This window comes from Chelmon rostratus, chromosome 17 (assembly GCF_017976325.1).
Source record: "Chelmon rostratus isolate fCheRos1 chromosome 17, fCheRos1.pri, whole genome shotgun sequence".
In the NCBI taxonomy this organism is placed as follows: Eukaryota; Metazoa; Chordata; class Actinopteri; order Chaetodontiformes; family Chaetodontidae; genus Chelmon; species Chelmon rostratus.
In genome coordinates, this window is record NC_055674.1 from 19787409 (window position 1) to 19809286 (window position 21878).

The following is a 21878-nucleotide window of genomic DNA, read 5'->3' on the forward strand; positions in this document are numbered from 1 at the left end:
TAAGCAATGCCTTAAAGGGCTAAGTAGATGTCTAACACACTGCAGAAATGCTAGTCTGCAAGTCAACTTTACATGAGCTCAGAAAAACAGTCCTGTTTTCAGCATTATGACGATGCATGTTCAAGCTAAGGGAGCAAGAGGGGTTTCTAAAACAGTTTATCTAACTAAAAAAGTAGGAAAACCCATTTCTCAACCCATGAAGGAACACTTTGTGCTTCAGTTCAGCAAAAACATTTAAAATCACCGGACAGGAGGAGTATGAAAAATTGTAATCTGAAAATTAAGTAAAGCTGTGAGACAAATGCAGCGGAGTTAAAAGTTCGATATTTGCCTCTGAGATGTATCGGAGTAGAAGTATAAAGTTGCATAAAATGGAAATACTCAAGTAAAATACAAGTACCTTGATTTTTAAAGTGATGAACTGTGGAAAAACAAAACTGAATAACAAAATAATAAGAGTTATCCTTCACCCTTTACATAACTTTTGATCCTTCGTGCAGCTTGGAACCTGAGACACAGACACACACGCATGCTCACACACGTTTCTTGTCATGTGGGGATATTTAATTCAAGGCTTGTGGGATTTTCAAAACGTGTTATGGTTTTATTATATTTCTTGCTCAGTTTGCTCTCTGTAAAGCGTTTTGTCTCAAAGCACTTCAGAAATATATTTGTCTTATCTTGACTAACTGTCACCTTCCCCACAGAAAGATCACAGTATGGGGTATATAAGCACTCTCAGGCTATAACAGAACGACTTCATTTGCTAAGTGCAATAAATGCATGAAATTATCTAAATGACATTAGTGTAGAAATGTCATGAATAATATTGTCGATGGAACAGTGAGTTTATAGTAAAACTATCATAGTTATTATATATGACCACATCATTCTTTTTTGATATTTGTTTTGTTTTACAAGAAGGTCATAACAGAAAGAGAGACAGACGCATGAAAAGCATGTCGCCCAGCATAGGAAAACTTCATACTTTCACAGATTATAAACATAATAAAAATTCAACAATCCTACGAAAGCCAAATAAAAGCAGACACACAGAACAGTAGACTCAAACTACACTCAGCTGCCGTGACTGTCAAAACAGTCACAAATCTTGCATGGCACTACTCTCTTCCCACTTTCACCCTTTCTCTGAGTCTGTATTAGTCATTATCTTTTGCTCTATAGATATCCATACATTAGCGGTAAAAACAGGCTATTACATGCCAAGTCTAGCACCTTCAGTGCAAGTTTTGATTTGCCCTGTGTTGTTATTGCAGTGGGTTTGAGCATGTAGTGTCTGCCCAGTCCAGCGCGTTTAATTTACAGCGTGCTATTGTGCAGGATTATATTACAGTGTCATTTGTATACAGTCCTTATAGTGTTTTACCTTAAGGAAAACGGTGCACCGGTGTATTTACTGTGGAACTGGCGACATAAACCATAATTACTGGTATATTTAATGCACTATGTAATGACTGTCACCTTCCTGAATAGAATAACAGGTATAGTGTGTAATAGTGTGTCTACAGCGAAGCATCCTCGTGAATTTCCTTTTTTCTTCTGGCATTATACTGATATATTATATTCATGAATGCAGCTGCATGATACAGTAGGCTATTCTACAATTTCTCTGTGATGTTGCTCAGTATCTTCCTACATCACACCACCGCGCACGTGCGTTCACCGTAAAACGTGATGGTGGTTGTCGCATGATGGTTCGGTCTGTGCAAGAACCAATAACTGCGCGGAACCGGAGCAGATGTGGATATATTTGGGAATAGTGCGCCTGCAGTTGGTTTGCGGAATTTACTGACAGCCCCGAGTCCAATGGCAGCTCCACGAAGTGGATTGTGGGTAGCGTAGTCCGACAGCGGAGAGAACGGCGCTCATAAAGGGACAGCGGTACGCGCGCTACTACATTTCCCAGAACACTCTGCGGCATTTCAGTTGTATGTATGTGAGGCAGAGGGAGAGAGAGAAGATTTAGGAATTCGTCTGCAGACCTGAGGCTGCGCTGTTACAAAATAATGGTAAGTCCACAAATAAAAACCAAGCTATTTTTTAAATATTGTCGTACTAACTGTAAAATAACGCATGTTTGCCGTTGGTTAAAAGCCAAACACAGTTAGCAGCAGTGATTGCTTGACGCTGTACAAATTGTAACATTAGCTAACTTAAGCTAGCAAACAAGCCACTTTAGCTAGCTAGCTAATTATCGCAGTTTTAAATGGTTGTTGACAAGATGACGGCTCATTAGAAACTGCGTCGTGAGCTGTCGTTTAAGTAGCTACCACACGTTAAACTGTTAAATTCTTAGATTTTTGGCCTTTGAACAATTAGCTGGCTAGCTAGCTAGTTGTCAGCCTTCAACTTTGGTCCGTTGTTGTGTGTGTGTTCCGCCCCCCTTTCTGTGTCGAGGCTCCTCTTTACGGGAATCTCCTGGCTTGTGAAAAAAGACAGTGACGCCGATTGCAGCGGATTAGAGGTCCTGGATAGTTTCAGCGACAGATTCTGCAGCCTATTACCATATGAGCTGACAGCCCGCATACCTTTCTGTTTACATCAGTATCTAGTTGTCCGGGTCACCGCTTTTTGGCTGTCACTTCTCCCTCTTCCCTTTGTCTCTGTGTTGCCTCCTCCCTCTCCGCCTCTCAGCCTTCCCCTGTGTGTTTGAGGGTTTGCAGGTGCTGGTCACCTCTCACAGTTTCCGTCACCAAATTGTTGATATGACTTGTGTCAGTGCTGCCTTGAGTCAGACAGCTGTTTTGCTGTGTTTATGTCTCAGCAGAAGGCTTCAAAAAGGAAACAAAATGTATTTGTGCATGACTGTGTAGTGCACAGATATGTACATTACAATAGAGAATATTAAGAGAAAACCAATTACTTCTGCAAATTTGAACTTCCTCTGTCCAGCTGTTGCTGCTGACAGCATTTGTGGGGGACCAAACTTGTGTTAGTCGTTCACATTTCTGTGTCACTTTTAGTTGCCTTTGGGAAATTATCAAATTGAGCAAAACTGTAATAAAAGCAATATTGTGACATGTCTACTTAGAGCAGATGATTCATACCACTTCCAGAATAAACTTCCTGTGTTCAGCCATTGCTGATTGAGTGTGTACTTGGGAGTCTCATTGTCTTTAAGGCTCAACGGCTTAAGATATGTAAATTATGCAGTCGAACAAGCCGAGCCATCATACAGTCTTCTTTGCTCTATTGATCAAGGTGGAATCATTATGATTGAGCGTGTTGTTGTGCCCGAAGCCAGTAAAGTGGGTCAAGCATTTATTCAACAATTAACTTCACTGTACGAGTTCCATGATGCACTTATTTCTCACAGCACTGCCTCTTGTGTTAAGTGGCTTTAAGCTGTACTGTAGCCACTGGCAGTCACCAACATTTACTGTGCCAAGTGTGGGTGTGTGTTTTTTCTCTGTCTCTGTTTAAACATGAAGCCAACTTATGGTTAGCATTATGTATTTGTCTAGATTTCAGCCAGGCTTCTGCAGTGTTCCTCTGAGGCAAATCACCAGACTTCTTCTTATTTTTGCTGTCTGTTTCAACATCTGTCTTGCAGCATCCTCCTCATTAATGCTGCTCATTTCCCCTCACCTCTCTGCACCTCTTTCCTCTTCCCAGGCCTAGCAGTCCAGCTAGCTGCTAGTGTTTCCTCGTGCATTTGTGTGTGCTTTGGGTTATGAGCAGCGGTAAGACGCCGCGCTACAACAGATACTCCGGAGGATCAGCAGCAGCCGCCATAGCAGCCATCCCCAGCGGTCCCTCCACCACCCCAGCCGACTCCAGCAGCGGGGTAAGAGACACTGGTGTGACTTGCAGAGAGTTTTTAGTTATATACTCAAATTATACTCATGTTGTGTGATGGATCCCTGTTTCAATAATCTTGTTGTTTTACTCCATACACTCTCTTTACTCGTCTATCTGTTCACTCAATCTTCCTTTCTCTGCAGAGCAAGATGGAGGCTTCATTTGGCCCTACCTTCTCAGCCGTGGCTGCTGGAAGTAAAGGTGATACACAAGGACTCTTCCTCTGTATAAATACTTTTTCTTTTTCTGCATTACTATTTCTCTTTTGTGCTTGATAGTCACTGAAATACTCTGTTATTCAGGCTTTTTTATTGTAAATATGCCTTCAAATGTTTTCAGCAGAAGGGTCCAGCACCTACAAGCAGCATAGAAGAACTCCCTCCTCCTCCAGCACTCTAACCTACTCTCCCCGGGATGATGACGATGGAATGGTACACTCTCTCGCACATCCACACACATCCAACTTGTTAAGTTTTTCCAATCCAGTCTAATATAATAAACTGACAGACCTTGAGTGCAAAAAACACCTTGAATGGGTGGGTAAAGTGACAGTTCTTTCACTCCCCAGAGTCAAACCTCATATTTTTTTTTTCTTAATTGTGTGTAACTATTATGATGAGACTTGTGCACAAGATCCCACACTTCTGGATGTTGAATGATACTATAGATGTAGACTATGACCTCTTCTCACCACTGCTTCCCCTTATTCCCTCAGCCTCCCATTGGTACTCCTCGAAGGTCGGATTCAGCCATCTCAGTCCGATCTCTCCATTCTGAGTCCAACATGTCTCTTCGCTCCACTTTCTCTCTGCACGAAGAGGAGGAGGACACGGTAGGATGCAAAGCACAAACATATACCACATATGTCCGCAAGGATAAACATATGCTCACAAATACAGTGACAAGTTAGTTTTGGAACTGAAACCACACAACAGACTGAACACAATAACAAATGAGTGTGTTTTTGTGTTCAGGAGCCCCAGGTTTTTGCTGAACAGCCGTCAGTAAAACTGTGCTGCCAGTTGTGCTGTAACGTCTTCAAGGACCCCGTCATTACCACATGTGGCGTGAGTTTACATTTATGTGACATTTTCCTTGAAATGCTGTGTTTGGTGGTGCGCCATAAGCAAATTATAAGTGACATTTTGCAAAACCCCTCCCCAGAACAGCAATTTTCCAATTATCGCTTAACAATCGTAGCAGGCTCAGGAGGTCTGTCAAGCTTTGGATTTCTCAGCCGAGGCTGAGTCTAGTGGGGCTGTAGAAAGAGACAGACTGTATATGAGGTGTTTGGATAGTGGTTTCAATTCTTTACAACTCTGAAAAAGCAAAAATACTACAGCAAACATGGTCAGGACGTACGTTTGTCCATTCTAACCTGAGCTACAGTCGTTAGCATGTCTGGCTAACTAGCTTGCATTCTACAGTAGTAAACCAGTGTTACTTCCCAGGCCGGCAGCATTTCACACAGTTTTTTTGGGTTTGGTTTGCAGGTTTTGTTTAAAAAAAGTACCCTTCCATCCACTGTGTAGTATTTCCTGACAGCATGGGAGCTTCTCCTGGATGTTACCATATCAGAATGAGGCTAATGTTAGCAGCTCTGTCCTGCTCTTTTATAAATCTGGAAAGGTTTACACATTATCTGAGAAAGCAAAACCTTCGTGAAACACATTGGTTAGTCCTCATCATAAAAGCTTTTTCTCTTGTGATGTTGGAAAGTAAAGTAAGTTTGAAAGAACAAACACTAAAGCAAAAATCTAACCTGTGTTGCTTTTATATAAGAAAAGCAGAATATGTAAAGTTACAGTGTGGTGAGACAGATTTTACATTATTACTTTTCATTCTGGGACTAACTAGTGGAATACAAGAACATGGATCATGAGCTGGCAGGGATGTCAGGGATGTGTACTTTAGCCTCAGCTTAAAATATCATGGATGTAGGCATCAAGAACATAATTAAGACCCTTTCACAGGCTTCTAATTTTAAAATGAGTCTACTTCAAACATTAAAGCTGATTTATTCAGCTGCAGCTGATTTTCCAATAAGGTGCAGCTGATTAAATCTGCCAGGAACAGTTGGCATTTCAGATGATAAATCAATGCTTGCCAGCTAGAAATGAGTAATCTCCTTTTGTCCATGTCTTTCTGAAATCAGGGATTCATTGTTTCCAAAGTCTCTTAAGAATTTTGACACATGAATCTGCCATGGTCATCACTGTAAACTGTATATTTGCCACATGAGAACAGAAGGGATGAAACCAGGGGCGGCACAGTGGCTCTGTGTTTAGTCGGTGCCCCATAGGTTCGATCCCGGGCTGGGACGGGGCCTTTCTGTATGGAGGTCACATGTTGTCCCTTTCTCTTTTGTGTGTTTCGGTTTCCACTACCATCAAAACATGTATCTTGTGTCAATTCTCCTGTCAGTGCCCTTCACCAAGGCACTAGCTCAGAGCTGGAGTTGGTCCCCGGGTGCTGCACAGTGGCCGCCCACTGCTCTTCAGGGGTGGGTTAAATGCAGAGAACAAAGTTCACCATGTTGTGTAGAGTGTGATTGCATGCGACAGTAAAGAATCCTCTAAAGCTTGACAGGCGTGGCAACAGTTACCAAGGGATGTGAGGCTTAGCGAATGGCCAGCTGTGTTAAAATGTATCATAAAAAAACAAATAAAAAGAACAAGAAAACACATGGACTCATAAAATTTCATTATGTCTGTTTTCCTCCTTCCTCAGCACACCTTCTGCAGACGATGTGCCTTGACTTCAGGTGAGACTTCAGATGTGTTGGTGAGGGTAATAACTACATCAGTCTGTGTCATGATTGATATTTTTTACGTGTCAAACACAGGTGGCACTAATAACATTAATAATGGTCTTATTCCATTCAGATACACCAATGCTAGGGCTGTAGTTTGAAGTGTTTTAAGTTTATTATAACCTTACATTCATGTTTGTTCTCTTCACAGACAAGTGCCCAGTGGATGCAGCTAAGCTAACGGTTGTAGTGAACAACATTGCGGTAGCCGAGCAGATCGGAGAGCTCTTCATTCACTGTAAATACGGCTGCAGGGCGACAGCCGGCGGTGCAGGCGGGGCTGCAGCCTCCACCTCCACAGTGGCTGGGAAACCTGGAGCGTACGAGGTTGACCCACTCGGGTGTCCGTTCACCATCAAACTGTCTGCACGCAAGTAAGCACTACAGAGAGGGGTTTGATAGGATGTTGTACTTCCAGTGCTTCCCTATGAATGGAATATAAGATACTGTAAAGCAGCAACACAGCGTAAAACTGATCCTGACTTATTCCTCTCCTCTCCTCACCCTAACTCACTGTACCTCTGCAGAGAACATGAGGCCAGTTGTGACTACAGGCCAGTTCGCTGCCCCAACAACCCCTCCTGCCCCCCGCTGCTCACCATGAACCTGGAGGCTCACCTCAAAGAATGTGAGCACATCAAATGTCCACACTCCAAATACGGGTGAGTTTTGCCCCTTTCTTACACAGTTTTATACTGTTTCTTGTACCATTTCTTAAACATTCGCAATCCATCTTTTTCTTTATCCAGTTGCCATTTTTTCATATACGGTATCTCATGAAGTCAGTCACTTTCTTCTCTTTATATATAACACACTCCTCTGCCTCTCCTCTCCTCCCCACCAGCTGCACGTTCATTGGTAACCAGGACACATATGAAACACACCTGGAGGTGTGTAAATTTGAGGGTCTGAAGGAGTTTCTGCAGCAGACTGATGACAGGTGAGCTTACATACTCAAACTATGCGCATCACAAGAAGAGCTTTTGATTCTAACAATACTTTTATGTATTCTCATCTGAAGAGCTAAATGTTCAGATATCCAAATATGTGTTACATTGATTGGTTTCCGTCTGTTTCCGCAGTATTCAGCATAATTAAAGTCAACTTTAAACCTTATTAAACTCCTCTTAAATAGAATAAGTTCAATCATTCATTCTGACTTTTGACCCATGTTAGGTTCCATGAGATGCAGCTGACTCTGGCCCAGAAGGACCAAGACATTGCTTTCCTGCGCTCCATGTTAGGCAAACTGTCTGAGAAGTTAGATCAGCTCGAGAAAAACCTGGAGCTCAAATTTGGTAAGATACAGGAGAGAGTTCTTCAGTTTGACCTGCTTATTCAGCATTCAGCCATAACATTATGACTAAGTTGGCTGTTTTGCCTGCAACCCATTTAATTAGTTCTATAATATAATGTATATTCAAACTCAAACTGATCTGAACATTTTCTCCACTTTTTGTCAACGGCAGATTTAGAAAATTTTCATTGATGGAATACAATTTATTTTTTGTTCAAAAAGCTTAAAAATCCCTAAACATTCTGAACAATATAGATTTAATTTTCACAAGCCCATAAAGCCTGTTAATGTATGAAAGTCTCTGTCTGATCTGTGGCGTTAACTTACACATATCGTTATCAGTTCAGCACAGACAGGTTCACAGATTTTGGATTTTGGAAAAGTTTGGGTATGTTTTGGGGAGAAAAATCTGGGTTGGTGCATCCCTAATTGCCTGTTTTCATCAGATCCATGACTCAGCCCTGCACTGCACCACACTTCAGACATGACTTTAAGACCACACAGCTGCTGATGGATAAATATTGACAGGAAATATTGACGGGACAAAGTTTTATGACCGTAATGAGCCACACTGCTTGAGCACAGCATCCTTACTGTGTTTTTCCTCCCCTTTTCTCGAAGTTATCGTGCCTTTGTGTGTATTTCAGATGTGCTGGACGAGAACCAGAGTAAACTGAGCGAGGACCTGATGGAATTTCGCAGAGACGCCTCCATGCTTAACGTAAGTCTTCGTGCTGGGTACAAAGAGACAATGTGTGAGAGTAAAAGTTTGGCCTAGGTAGCCAAAATAAAGGGTGTGTTAGTGTAGCTCTTACTTGATATTCATTCCCACACAAGTAGAACAAATCCCCCTCTCTCTTGTCTGCGCCCATGTAGGATGAGTTGTCCCACATCAACGCCAGGCTCAACATGGGAATCCTGGGCTGTGAGTATCTGCCCATCTATCTTCTTTTTAAATCCTTTTTCTCTTCGTTATTCAGTGAAGGGTGACATTTGATAAACAGTTGCCAGGACCTGGAACACGTTAAGTTTGACTGATTTAATCATTAAAGCAAAATCTAGCTCTGACTACCTTCTCTGGCCGTTCCTCCCTCCCTCCTCCTCTCCTTCACTCCCACTCATTCCTTTCACCTCTGTCTCTCTTCCTTCTTCCTTTCCTCATCTACCTCCCTGACCCTTTTCAATCCTCCTCTCTCAGCTTCAGTTGTACTCCTCTCTTGTTTAGTTTCCAATGAAAAGCACATATCCAGTCTTACCTGTCTCTGTGCCTGTGTGTAGCATACGACCCCCAGCAGATCTTCAAGTGTAAGGGGACATTTGTTGGCCACCAGGGTCCCGTTTGGTGTCTGTGTGTCTACTCCACTGGAGACCTCCTCTTCTCTGGATCCTCAGATAAGACGATCAAGGTAACATCAACACACACGAAACATATGAAAGACCAACTTTAGCACTGCGTCAGCAAAACGCATCCTCCCAGATTCATTTTCTTGACACCCACTGTTGATGTAGCGAAGGACCTTCAAACTCGTGGATGTATTCCTCAAACTGGACCTGAATTATTAGTTTTACCTGTAGCAACACGCCCACTCCAAAGCAACCCCGTATGTTATTTCTTCTTCTTTTTTGACGCAGTGCTATTTTTGGCCTTCACCCACCTTCTTCCTGAGAGATTCTCATAACTTCTGCCCACAACCTTGTTTTGAAAATCTAGAATAAAAGTTACTTAAGTGTTAGAAGACACCTTTCAGAGGACGTGAACTGAAAAAAGGCCTAAAGATGCATACGGACATAAATGTGTATATGATTTCTACAAATTGAGCTACCTGTTTTGCCTTATAGCAGTATGTTGAGGTCTCTCCTCTCTTCCCCTCAGGTGTGGGACACCTGCACCACCTACAAGTGTCAGAAAACCCTGGAAGGTCATGATGGCATCGTACTGGCTCTGTGTATCCAGGGGTAATAAAATGCACACATGCACATAAACAACACACACTCTCATCATAAAATGCACGTCAACTGCAAATGACCAGCCTTCCCCCCTGAGCATGACTCGGTGATATCTTTTTTTGTCTCCGTAGAAACAGGCTATACAGTGGCTCTGCAGACTGCACCATCATTGTGAGTAACATTCACCTCCCTGCTTCCTCTATTCCAGGGTTGGAATTGTAAGCATGTGCTCTGGAAGTTGTGTTTCTGCCTTTCTGTTGTGTAATGTCGCTGTGCATGTTACGTAGGTGTGGGACATCCAGACCCTACAGAAAGTCAACACTATTCGTGCCCATGACAACCCTGTATGCACACTGGTCTCCTCCCACAACATGTTGTTCAGCGGCTCCCTCAAGGCCATAAAGGTACAGTTACATGCATCATGTATTATCCTGTGTGTGTTGGGACAGAAGAACTAACATACAGAACAACTGATAAATCATTTTCATCAGTGTCATCATCATCATCAGTTTAGCAGTGAAAATGGACACTATGTTTAAGAATCATGTCACCTTATTGTAGCATGTACAGAAGCGAAGAGGACCTAGAATGGAGTCTTAAGGTGCACAAAATGTAACTGGAAGAGTCAGACAGTTTGCTGTTATAAAGTACACGATGAGTTGTCTCTGAAATAAAAATGAAGTCATGTCAGAGTACTGAGATTTAGCAGTGAAACTAAAGAGGATTGTTCAGTAGCAACCAAAGTCTTATTTGTCACCTTGGCCAAACCAGTTTCGGTGGAATGTGTGTGTGGAATCCAGATGTTACTTATTATTGTCCAAATAAGTGATGAGCTAAATTTTTGATTTTGTGAAGGGTTAAATTGGTTTGTAGTTGCTGAAGACTTCACAGCCAAGTTTTCTTTAGGGTGCTGCAGCAGCTCCCTTGGTAGAGCATGTACCACAGATCAAGGCCTTACTTTCGCTTCTAGCCCGGACCCTTTGCTACATGTCATCCACCATCTCTCTCCCCGGCCTTCCCTGTCTCTGCTCTGCAGCTGTCACTATCATGATAAAGCAGAAATGTAGAAAAAGGAATCTTTAAAAGAAAACATTTGATTTCTGGTGGTGATATTTGCTGTTGCTTGGCCCAACTTCACTGCTGAGATGTATATTGAAGAAGAGCGTAAGAATGTGGCTCAGTCGGGAGAGAGGAGGCAGACAGTAAGGAGTGATGGCTGTAGCCTTGTCTTTGTTGCCATGGTTACAAGCTAGTGCGAGAAGGGACTGTGTGTGCGTGTGTGTGCGTGTGATGTCAGTCCTCTCACACAGGGACTTTCCTTTCTTACCCAACTCTACTCTGCTTCCTCCTCCCGTCAACCACCATCTCCCAATTTCAGCTCAGTGACATCATGCACTTTACTGTTTTCACTGCTGTGTGTGTGTGTGTGTGCCTGCAGCTCACAGTGTGTGTCTGTGTGTGTGTGTGTGCTGAGTATAAAAAAGGTGATGAAAGCCCATCGTTATTACTCACGCAGCGTACATTTTAAGAGAAAAAAGTTTGTAATAGGAACTTTTTGTGATGTCAGTTTTGTTGATTATGTTTTTATCCATTTTCTCAAGACTATTCTTTTGTTTAGTTTAAGGTCAGTCAAGTTTTTTTTTTCTCAGTTTCAGGTTTTACCATCTCTATAAACTGTGTATGTGCGTGTGTGTCTGTGTGTAGGTGTGGGACATCGTGGGCACGGAGCTGAAGCTGAAGAAGGAGCTGACCGGTCTGAATCACTGGGTTAGAGCGCTGGTGGCCTCCCAGAACCACCTGTACAGCGGCTCGTATCAGACCATCAAGGTAGGTGGAGGGGTGGGGCAATGTCAGCAATATGCATACTCACACTTCAAATTCAGTTTTGATTGTCCACTCATAGCTTAGCAACCATAATTAGGCACATTTCTCAACAAGCTGAAGCAGTGTGTATGGGCCTGGAGTAAGGGAGATACTGTGGGCTGCTCTACCACGTGTCTTTATTCGTCTTCTATATAGCTGATCATCTGGTGGGGTTGCTTGCTTTGTGGGATGTTCAGCTTCAGCTGCAGTCTTATAGCACAGTATCATATATGTAGCTACACTACCAGTCAAAAGTTTGGACACATCTTCTCACACAATGATTTTTCTTTATTTTTAGTTTTTATCAAAACTATGAAGGAACACATAAGGAATTATGTAGTAAACAACAAATGGTTAAGCAAACCAGATTCTTGGAAGTAGCCACCTTTTGCTATGATGGCAGCTTTGCACACTGTTGGCATTCTCTCAGTCAGCTTCATGAGGCAGTGACCTGAAAGTCTTGAAGGAGCCCCCAGTGGTGCCGAGCACCTGTTGGCTGTTTTGACTTCACTCTGCGGCCCAACTCATCCCGAACCTTCTCAATTGGGTTTAGGTCAGGTGACTGTGGAGGCCAGGTCATCTGCCGCAGCACTCCATCGCTAATTTTCTTGGTCAAATAGTCCTTACATAGCCTGCAGGTTTGTTTGGGGTCATTGTCCTGTTGAAAAACGAATGATGGTCCAACTAAGTGCAAACCGGATGGGATGGCATGTCGCTGCAGGATGCTGTGGTATGATTGTTTCAACATGTGGACATGTTGAAACAATCCGCTCACCTTTTCTGAGTCTCACAAAGACATGGCAGGTGGGACCAGAAACCTCAAATTTGAACTCATCAGACCCGAGTACAGATTTCCACTGGTCTAATGTCCATTCCTCTTGTTTCTTGGTCCAAAGACTTTTTTTAAAAAGTCTTTTTTTTTCTTGTTGTTCTTCCTCAGTAGTGGTTTCTTTGCAGCTATCCGAACCCTGAAGGCCTGATTCACGCAGTCTGCTCTGAACAGTTGATGTTGAGACGTGTCTGCTGCTTTATGTGGGCTCTAGACTGAGGTGCTGTTAATTTACAGTTTCTGAGGCTGGTAACTCTGATGTCTTCCTTTCCTGAGGCAGTCCTCATGAGAGCGTTTGATGGTTTTTGCGACTTGCATTTGAAGATATATTCAAAGCTTTTATTCAAAGTTCTTGAAATCCTCCAGATCGACTGACCTTCATGTCTTAGAGTAATAGTTGACTGTTGTTTCTCTTAACTTAGCTGAGTGGTTCTTGACATAGTATGGATTATAACAGCGGTCAAATAGGGCACAACTGATGGTCTCAAACACATTAAGAAGGCGAGAAATTCCACAAATGAACTCTTGACATGGCACCTGTTAATTGAAAACCATTTCAGGTCACTGCCTCATGAAGCTGACTGAGAGAATGCCAACAGTGTGCAAAGCTGTCATTAAAGCAAAAGGTGGCTACTTCCAAGAATCTGGTTTGCTTAACCCATTTTTGTTTACTACATAATGCCATATGTGTTCCTTCATAGTTTTGATGTCTTCAGTATGAATTTGCAATGTAGAAAGTAATAAAAATGAAGAAAAATCATTGAGTGAGAAGGTGTGTCCAAGCTTTTGACTGGTAGAGTATGTCATGCATATCTAACAAACCCTTTCACAGGCTTCTTGTTTTACAATAAGTCATTGTAAGATTAAAAAAGTCAACTGGAGACAGAAAATTACCAAGACCATCAAGTGTTAAATCCACTGTCACAGTAAACCACGTATGTGTTGTGCTAAAATGGAAAGAATGACAGGTGTGGCAGCAGTAGTTGAGGGAGGGGAGGCCTGGCGAGCGATCAATTAAATAAATGTCCTGCTATGAACGCTTTTAATCAGACAAAATGACTGTGGCTGTGAATTCTTCTCAGATGCAGTCAGTCAAGCCTCAGTTTTGCCATGAGGCGCAGCAGAGTGAAGATTTGAAAGTGTTGTGATTGGCAGGTGCTACAGCTTCATCTGCCAGTGACAGATTTGAGTGGGATTTCAGCGGCGGCTGGTGTTAATTTGGGACTCGGAGCATTAAAATAAAATGCCGGCGGAACGAGGAAAAAGGGCCATACTGGCCCCGCGGTTTTGTAGAGTTGCCCAAGCGACCAAAAATATAACTCCACATTGTTTGTGGCAATGATCAGCGCACAAAATGCTCCTCCAGGTGGATGAAAAGGCTAGTTGATGCCCTGCTGTGTGTGCGAGCGTTTGTTACTATGTAGAGCGAGGTCAAGTCCTTCATGTTGTTCAGCCAGGGTTTTAGCTAATATGTGCCTCTGCATGCCTCTGTTGTTGTCACCCCTGAGCACAATATGGGTGTTAATTAGTTGGAGTACAGAAATGTTGCTGCTGTAACTGTGGAATCGTGTGTGTGTGTGTGTGTGTGTTTTGAAAGCTGTTTGGATGTGCTGTGGTCAGTAATTGGATTCTGTCCTCTGTATATAAAAAGGACTGTGTGTCTCTGACTGTCATCATTCACTGCCTCGCTGTTGAAAGTGCGCTGTGTGGCTGCACATTCATCTCTGTCTGTGTGTGTCCCGCTGCCGCGCTAGAGCCGGTCACTAATGAATACCTCAGGGACGCAGCACAGAGATAAAGAGAAGGACAGAAACGAAAGCAAAGAGAGAGGGACTGGTTTTGGGAATGAGGGACGTCTGCGGTAGAATGAAGGAGGAGGAAAGCGAGATGAAAGCACAGATAAAGTCGACTCTGCTCCTTTTAATGGCGCTCATGAGCAGGGGAGTTAGTCTCCAGCCACTACTCAGCCACAAACGTCGTTTACAGAATGTTTTGCCGTGACAAATGTTGCCAATATTCAGTGAAAAACACGCCTTTGAACATTTTTGGCAATTAAATAAGTTTGACACAGAGGAAGTACTGAGAAAGTTCTTAGAAGAGAGTTTAAAGACAAAACTCTTTTTGCACTTATTTCTGTTCTAAAATGCAAGAAATTAATTTCTTTGATGTTTTATTTTTGATGTTTGACAACATTAGCTTTCTGTAACTGTGGCCACCAGTGTGCTCTATATAGATAATAGTTTGTGCTGTTAATTAGTTTGGCCTGTAATTAATCAGACTGCCAGGGATCATCTTTTGTGTTTTTAAACCTGCTGGAAAACAGAAGAGAGAGAGGAAGGATGCCTGGTGACAAAGATCATAGACTAGGTTCTCAGTATGACACACCTGTCTGGGAGGAACAGGGTTCATTCAGGATCACTCATGAATCCTTTCAGATCCTGCACTCCTCTCCATCTGTCCGATGCCGACCAGCGTTGACTCATGTCGTCGCTCTCTCATGAGTTCTTCCTTTCATTTCGTGCTCATGTTTTTCGTTCTGACTGATCAGCCTGACGCTGTTGCCATGGAGATGAGAATTGACAACTTGCAGCTGTTGAGAAACTCACTTTTTCCACTCTTGGTAACTTGTTTGTCTTTGTATGCGTGTGTGTGTGTGTGTGTGTGTGTGTGTGTGTGTTTATCTATCCCTTCCACAGGCATACTCACCATCCTCTTCCTCTTTTAAAATGTTTTTTTCTCTCTCTCTCACTCCTCTTCTCTGCCTGTGTGACAGATTTGGGACATCCGGTCTCTGGAGTGCGTTCACGTCCTGCAGACCAGCGGGGGCAGCGTCTACTCCATCGCCGTCACCAACCACCACATCGTCTGTGGCACTTATGAAAACCTCATCCATGTAAGGGAGATGCACACGAGCACATATACACACACAGGAGAGAGTACATTTATTTGGTCTTTGATTTCCATTCTCCCTTTCTTCATTCCTGCGTCATGAGCAACACTGGAATGTGTCTCGCCCTCTCTCGCAAGGCATGAGGTCGTTTCTGGATCCATTTATACTTGGCTGTTTTTTTGCTTTGTTATTCTCTTCATTGCCCCTGTTAGTGTTCAGAGGATATTCACATTGGGCTCATCTCGCAGTTAAATGCACTCAAGACACATTAACAGCAGACTAAGATCTGACCTGGACCAGAATGTGCTTCAGCCGCGCGAATTACAAGCCAAAATGCTTCCTCGGACACAAACCGTGCGATGCTGGTGTTGTACTGATGATGAAGGTGATTGCGTCTTCTCTCTAGGTGTGGGACATAGAGTCTAAAGAGCAGGTGCGGACCCTGACAGGTCATGTGGGAACAGTTTACGCTCTTGCTGTCATCTCCACTCCTGACCAGACCAAAGTGTTCAGCGCCTCCTACGACCGCTCGCTCAGGGTGAGGACGGACTGTGTGTGTGTTTCTGTGTGTGTTTCTGTGTGTGTTTCTGTGTGTGTTTCTGTGTGTGTGTGTGTGTGTGTGTGTGTGTGTGTGTGTGTGTGCGCAGTACACACTGGCTCATAATGATGCTAATTAGTGTGAATTATCTGATAAATTAAAGTAATAGTTTGACTTTGTTGCCGGGAGTCGGATGGCAAGATTGTTTCCACTGTCATGCCTGTATGGTAAATACAGCCAGCATGTTAGCTTAGCTTAGCACAAACACTGGAAACAGAGGGAACAGCTAGCCTTGCTCTGTGCAAAGGTAACAAAACCCTCCGAGCACCTCTACAGCTCACTAATTAATACATTGTTTGTTTAAGTCATACAAAGACTGAAGCGGAAACACCATCCTCTCATCTGACTCTGGGCACAAGAGCAAATCAGCTTGTTTCCTTAAACCTTGAAACATAAAGTCTTGAAACCTGTAACTTGTTTGCTAGTCAAATATTAAATACCCATGTGATACTAATGTCGTGGAAAAAAGTATTTATCAACAAAATCTTCAGAGAGAGTAGCAGATAAGTTAGTGTATAAAATCCTTGCTGCCTGTCATGAAACTCAGAGCTGTCTGTGTTATTTAGGTGTGGAGCATGGACAACATGATCTGTACCCAGACCCTGCTGAGACACCAGGGCAGTGTGACGGCGCTGGCCGTCTCCAGGGGACGCCTCTTCTCTGGAGCTGTCGACAGCACCGTCAAGGTACGACAGATCACCTCTCCATCAGCTGCTCCGCCCACAGTATCTGCTGCAGCTTCACTTACATCATTCACCACGTCCAGCATCCTCTATCTCACCCACCCGTTCTATGATGGTTACATATGTCAAATGTGTGTCCATCCACACTGCGGCTCCCGTTTTCATTTATTTAACCTCTGCTGTTTTTAAATGGGACAGAAAGTGCTCAAAGTGAAGGTTAAAGGTTAAAAGTCTGTCAGTGTAAAAACTCTGAAATATTTTTCTGTTTCTGCCCGTTATGTATCCTTTTCATCCTTAACTGCGTGCGTGCGTGCGTGCGTGCGTGCACACAATATCTTTGCTGCATCTTCTAAAGTAATTTCTTTTTCTCTCTCTCAGGTGTGGACATGCTAAGCAAACAGTTTGCTCTGCAGGAGTCCAGTCGACCTCCCATGACTCTATGAACGGTAACCTTTCCACGCGATTTCCTCCTCCACACCTGTTTCATTGATTGTGATTTAACGGCCACAGACCAATAATAACCGCCACTTCACGATCAAGCTGCATCGGAACTATTTTACTAAGTGTTGCTTTTAAAACTTCAGACAAACAGCCCGACGCCCGGACTGTTAGGGCTGAGGGTCAGCTCGGGGTCACGCTCCGTAGTGACCTCATCACCAGTGCATTATGGGGCAAATTAAGACAAGCTGCCTTACAGTTGCACCGCACTGCGCCAAAACCAAGCGACCGGACGCTGCATCCCTGTCATCAGAGCAGGACGCAGAGAGTTTCTCAAACTGTAGATGGTCCTGCCTGCTTCCTGCGGACACACCTGCCATTTCAGAACTGTTCTGATGATGCATACTGTTCAAATAAGTCTAAGGGCTGGTTTCACAATCATGGAGTGACACCACAACACTGCAAATGTATGTTACCCCAGAACGCACCAGGACAATGACAAGACATTCATACTGGGACTAGGTTGTTTTGTGCAAATGTAGCAGCAGCAGTTTTATGTTAAAATGCAAGTGAAGATAAATTCTCTTCCCACATATTTACATTTGCTGGTTGGAGGTCAAAAATGAGCCGCCCTGCAGCTGCTGTGCATCTGATGTGTTTTCACACAGACTTACCGTTTGTACTGACGGTAACGGCCTGGCTCTGCGAAAGCTGTCAGGCAAAAGCACAGGACTGCGTGAGTGGAGATACGTGATTGTAGCGGGAATCCAGAAACTGAAAGTCGTCTAGAAACAGTGTCATCGTCACATAGTTTGTCCATCAGAGTGTGATGACAAGTTTATTTTCATACTGGAAAACATCCCGCTCATGTATCTCTGTCACAGATCTTTAGAAAAATAGATCAATAATTGATATAATAATTGTTCATGTTAAAAAAAAAACCCTACTAATTACCAACAGCTGTTAAGATTTCTTTTCTTTTTTCCTCCCAAGTATTGACAAAAATCCATTATTGGTCAGGCTATAGAAACCACGGTGACACGTGTACACGTCAGCACATGGTTGCAGAATTTTTCGCCCATAGCTGAGGTTTGCACCCGTCAGTCCGGTTGAGCTGCACGTAGAAACCCGGGGGTGAATTTTACATCAAGTAGTACGAATGAGAAACAGCAAAGATCAAAGCATATCTCAGCGAGCATCGGGATGGGATGAACCCTGAACATTAAGGAATCCTGCGCTCTCTGACCAACTCGTGTGTCGATGCTAACGTCGACTGAGCAGCATCGAAAATGAACAAAAGACATTTCCACTTGTGAGCGGAGGATGTCCAGACGAAGACGGTTTGTCTCTTACGGCTCAGTTTCAGTTCTTTGTGGGACAAGTGCACACGTGGAACACGGACCGCCCCCCCCCCTGCTTGTTCATTGTGGCGTCGCCCAGTGGAGCTCTGTGAAACCAGCCTTTATAAAACACCTTTTAATAAGTGAAGACTTTAAAGAGAAGGAGAGATCTATAGATTTACTGAGTTTTATATTAGTGCCATGATAGAGCTGTATTCAGAGCCACTCAACAGTTGTACAGTTGTGTAAAATAACAGATGGTGCCGAGCCCGGACGTGTGCTGGCCTATGTGACAGAGAGGGACAGGGAGAGGGAAGACGCTGTGTGTGCATGTATGTGTCTGTGTATATGTGAGCGTGCGTCAATGAGTGCCATATGTGTGGAAGACAAGTAAGGACAGACTGTAATGATGTGTCTTTCTCTCCCCTCTTCCTGCGCCCTCCCCCTCTCTGACCTCTAACCTCAACTGGTTAGAGGAAACATGACTACAGATTAATACTGATTGTTGTTTTTTGACTATAACACTCGAGGGACTTCCAGTGAAAGCAAGCAGTTGATTGTGTGTGATGAACCTTAGAACTCCCAGAGGCAAATGCAGAGTAAGTGCCATTGAGCTTTCCCAAATTATGTTTCTGGACCCATATTGGGTTGAAAGTGTGAACAATGACTAAATATGCCTTGGAGGGTAGTTTTAATTCCATGAGGTCATGCACATCCAGACCCGAATTAGGTTTTCGCAGATGTTCAGAGGTATTTTGCCTTCACGTCAATGCCGATCTGGCCACTACTTACTCTTAACCTTGGTGAGGAAGGCGGTGGGGAAGAGAGGAAGCGTCTTCACTGGTCACAGTTTCAGTGATTTCTTGTATACTTGTAATCATTTAAGCCTAAGTTGATCATTGATCAATAAAACTGTTGTACACTTTGAGAACTGTGGATCTGATTTATTTCATCGATGAAACTTGCTGCTATCTGCACTAATGCTGAACAACATGCGGTTTTTGTTTCGAGTTATTTGTTAGGTCAAAATAGGTAAATAGGTTACCCAAAATGTCAAACTTTTCTTTTAATCAAACACATGCTGAACAGTCATAGGCTGTGAAGCGTGTGTTAAAAAGCCGTCGTATCAAACGCAGTGACATTTGAGTACTGTGTAGCGGTCATGTGCTGCCCCCTGGAGGAGCAGCTGGAAAATACAAAGTTCAATACAAAAGGCAGGCTGAGGACGGAGCAGTTTGTATAGAACATTTATTTATTCAGAGCAGATGGCCATAAGATGCAGTCACTGCAAGCACACCACTGTCCAGTCACTACAACACACACGCACACACACACACACACACACTCTTCTGTCTCTCACACACAGGCTTCATACAGTCAATAGCAGAGCAACACGTAACGCACACGGCCTCTCTCAAGCATTCACATACGGTCACTGCAGAGCAGAGGAGACGCCAGTCCGGCGTCCGTTCAGATAAGCACAGGCGGGAAATCAAATAGAAACAGCTTGGCTTGTTCTTTTGTTAAGAAATAAAATAAACAGTACTTTTGCTCCACTACATATTAGACCATCTGTGTTTTTTTTGTTTTTTTTTTTCCCCACCATCTGCGGTATTTCACCTTTGTAGCCTGACCCCAGTCTCCACACTCCCAAACACACTTCAAAGTAATGCCTACAACATGAGATGACCAAAATGAGACCAAAGGAAGGAGGAGAAAAGGCCAAACGCTGCTGGACCGGGTGGAGTTTCTAAAGCGCAGCCGTGAAGGGGCAGAGAGGGCACGTCTGCGTGTTGAAGCAAGTGAGAGAGCTAGAGCTGACCTCTGACCTCTGTGCGCCCTCAACAGTGTGATCAGGGGAAGTGCCCGGGGAAGATGCGTGAGCGTGCATTCACATGCTGCAAAACAGAAGAGAAAAACTTCTGCTTGGAAATTCACATAAACATCAGGTTGAAACAATTTGGTGCCTGTTTTTTGAACACAGTGATGAAATCTGCACAACCGGTGTAAGAAAGCTCAAATACAGACCTACGTTTATCACACATCTGCTGGACCAACCATCATCACTGGGGCTTTACTGCTTAGTGTTCAGTACAGGCACACTTTGAGTCAATCTACATTTAAAAGTAGTCGTTCGACATTTTTGGGAATTCAGGTTGATACCACTCTCATGTCTGTGTGCTACATATGAAGCTACTGCTAGCAGCTGTTTAGCGTAGCTTAGCACAAAGACTAGAATCACGAGACAACCCCTCCTCCAGTCTGTGTTATCTCTACAAGCATGACAGCCGTCTCAAATTCCCAGCAAGAAAGCAGATAAATACATTTCCCAAAATGTAGCAGCTAACTTTGGACACCCAGATGTTGCACATTCCTGCAAGAATGTGAGCGCACTGTGCGAAGTGTCCACCGTGTAGCCGTCTCACTGGAGTAGTTTGTTTCTAATTGTTCAGTCGGATGGAGAAGACTCACTTTTAAAGGACAAATTAAGACTGCGTGTGAATTCCAAACACTGATTGTGAACAAGGAAGCAGCGAGATATCACATGTGGTCACCTGGGTTTTGTGTAGGTCTGATGCTTTTATGTTCCAAATATCACATGTCGTTGGTGATGCTGGGGGGGGTAATGTACTTTTTCATGATGGCATATCAAATAACAAAGCAAAACAGAACAAGAGAGATCCCCACGTATTGTACATACCCATCTACTGTATTGTAGTCAGACCAAAATCACAAAGCAAGGCACATGTTTCAAAGAAAAAGAACATTGCATCGAAAATAATACAAAAATAATAAAACAGAACAACAAGAATTGCTTGTATTATACACATCGCCACACCTGGACACATGTACACAAAAAAAAAAACGCTTCCTGGAAATATCCCAACATGGTATCCTACAATGATTCTTCAGCTCGGACCACTTAAGCATGGAGAAGCAAACTGATTCGACACTCAGATTAAACCTGTTTACTTTGAAAAATAGTCTTCAGGATGACACACACATCATAAATACATTTCTTTTTTTTTTTTGCAAATATCCATATATATAATCTCTATGTGATCATAATTTAAATACCACAACTATTCTCTGAATTCGTATTCATGTATGTAAAGCAGTGTGGCTGCGGCGGGACTTTCTTAATGAGCTGAGGTGCCAGTGGAGCATCAGTGTTGTACCTCACTGGACGCTGTTTGTGGCTGGTTTGAGGAGCTTAAAGGGGCACTGCACTCAAAACACTCGCATAATGTTCTCTGTGGCTCTGGAGGAGTTTTGTCAAATTGAACAGAATAACCCTGATGTTGTCATAGTGATGTCATCAGGGTTATTTCACTAAGGGCTTGAGGAGTGCAAATTTC

General features: G+C 43.3%; 1 protein-coding gene across 2 annotated transcripts; it reads left to right on the plus strand.

Moving 5' to 3' along the window:
* Nucleotides 1-1957: 1957 nt before the first annotated feature.
* Nucleotides 1958-19440, plus strand: traf7 (TNF receptor-associated factor 7). 2 transcript variants are annotated; one of them, XM_041956571.1, is made up of 22 exons: nt 1958-2030; nt 3637-3808; nt 3966-4023; nt 4162-4253; nt 4538-4654; nt 4797-4889; nt 6553-6586; nt 6786-7008; nt 7162-7296; nt 7479-7574; nt 7811-7932; nt 8579-8652; nt 8808-8856; nt 9210-9337; nt 9805-9887; nt 10010-10049; nt 10166-10282; nt 11583-11705; nt 15344-15463; nt 15867-15998; nt 16625-16744; nt 17120-19440. In XM_041956571.1, exons 2-22 carry the CDS (start codon nt 3695-3697, stop codon nt 17132-17134), a joined length of 2085 nt encoding a protein of 694 aa, XP_041812505.1. In that variant the 5' UTR covers nt 1958-2030; nt 3637-3694; the 3' UTR covers nt 17135-19440. The 2 variants fall into 2 exon arrangements, with proteins under 2 accessions (XP_041812505.1, XP_041812506.1); XM_041956572.1 differs by having other exon boundaries at nt 4165-4253.
* Nucleotides 19441-21878: the final 2438 nt, after the last annotated feature.

Bases quoted from the DNA above. Each gene is read 5' to 3' on its own strand.
- traf7 (XM_041956571.1), top strand. From the start codon at position 3,695: ATGAGCAGCGGTAAGACGCCGCGCTACAACAGATACTCCGGAGGATCA. The intron at 7,297-7,478 runs GTGAGTTTTGCC...CCTCCCCACCAG, and splicing joins TGTCCACACTCCAAATACGG to CTGCACGTTCATTGGTAACC. The intron at 15,999-16,624 runs GTGAGGACGGAC...TGTGTTATTTAG, and splicing joins CCTACGACCGCTCGCTCAGG to GTGTGGAGCATGGACAACAT.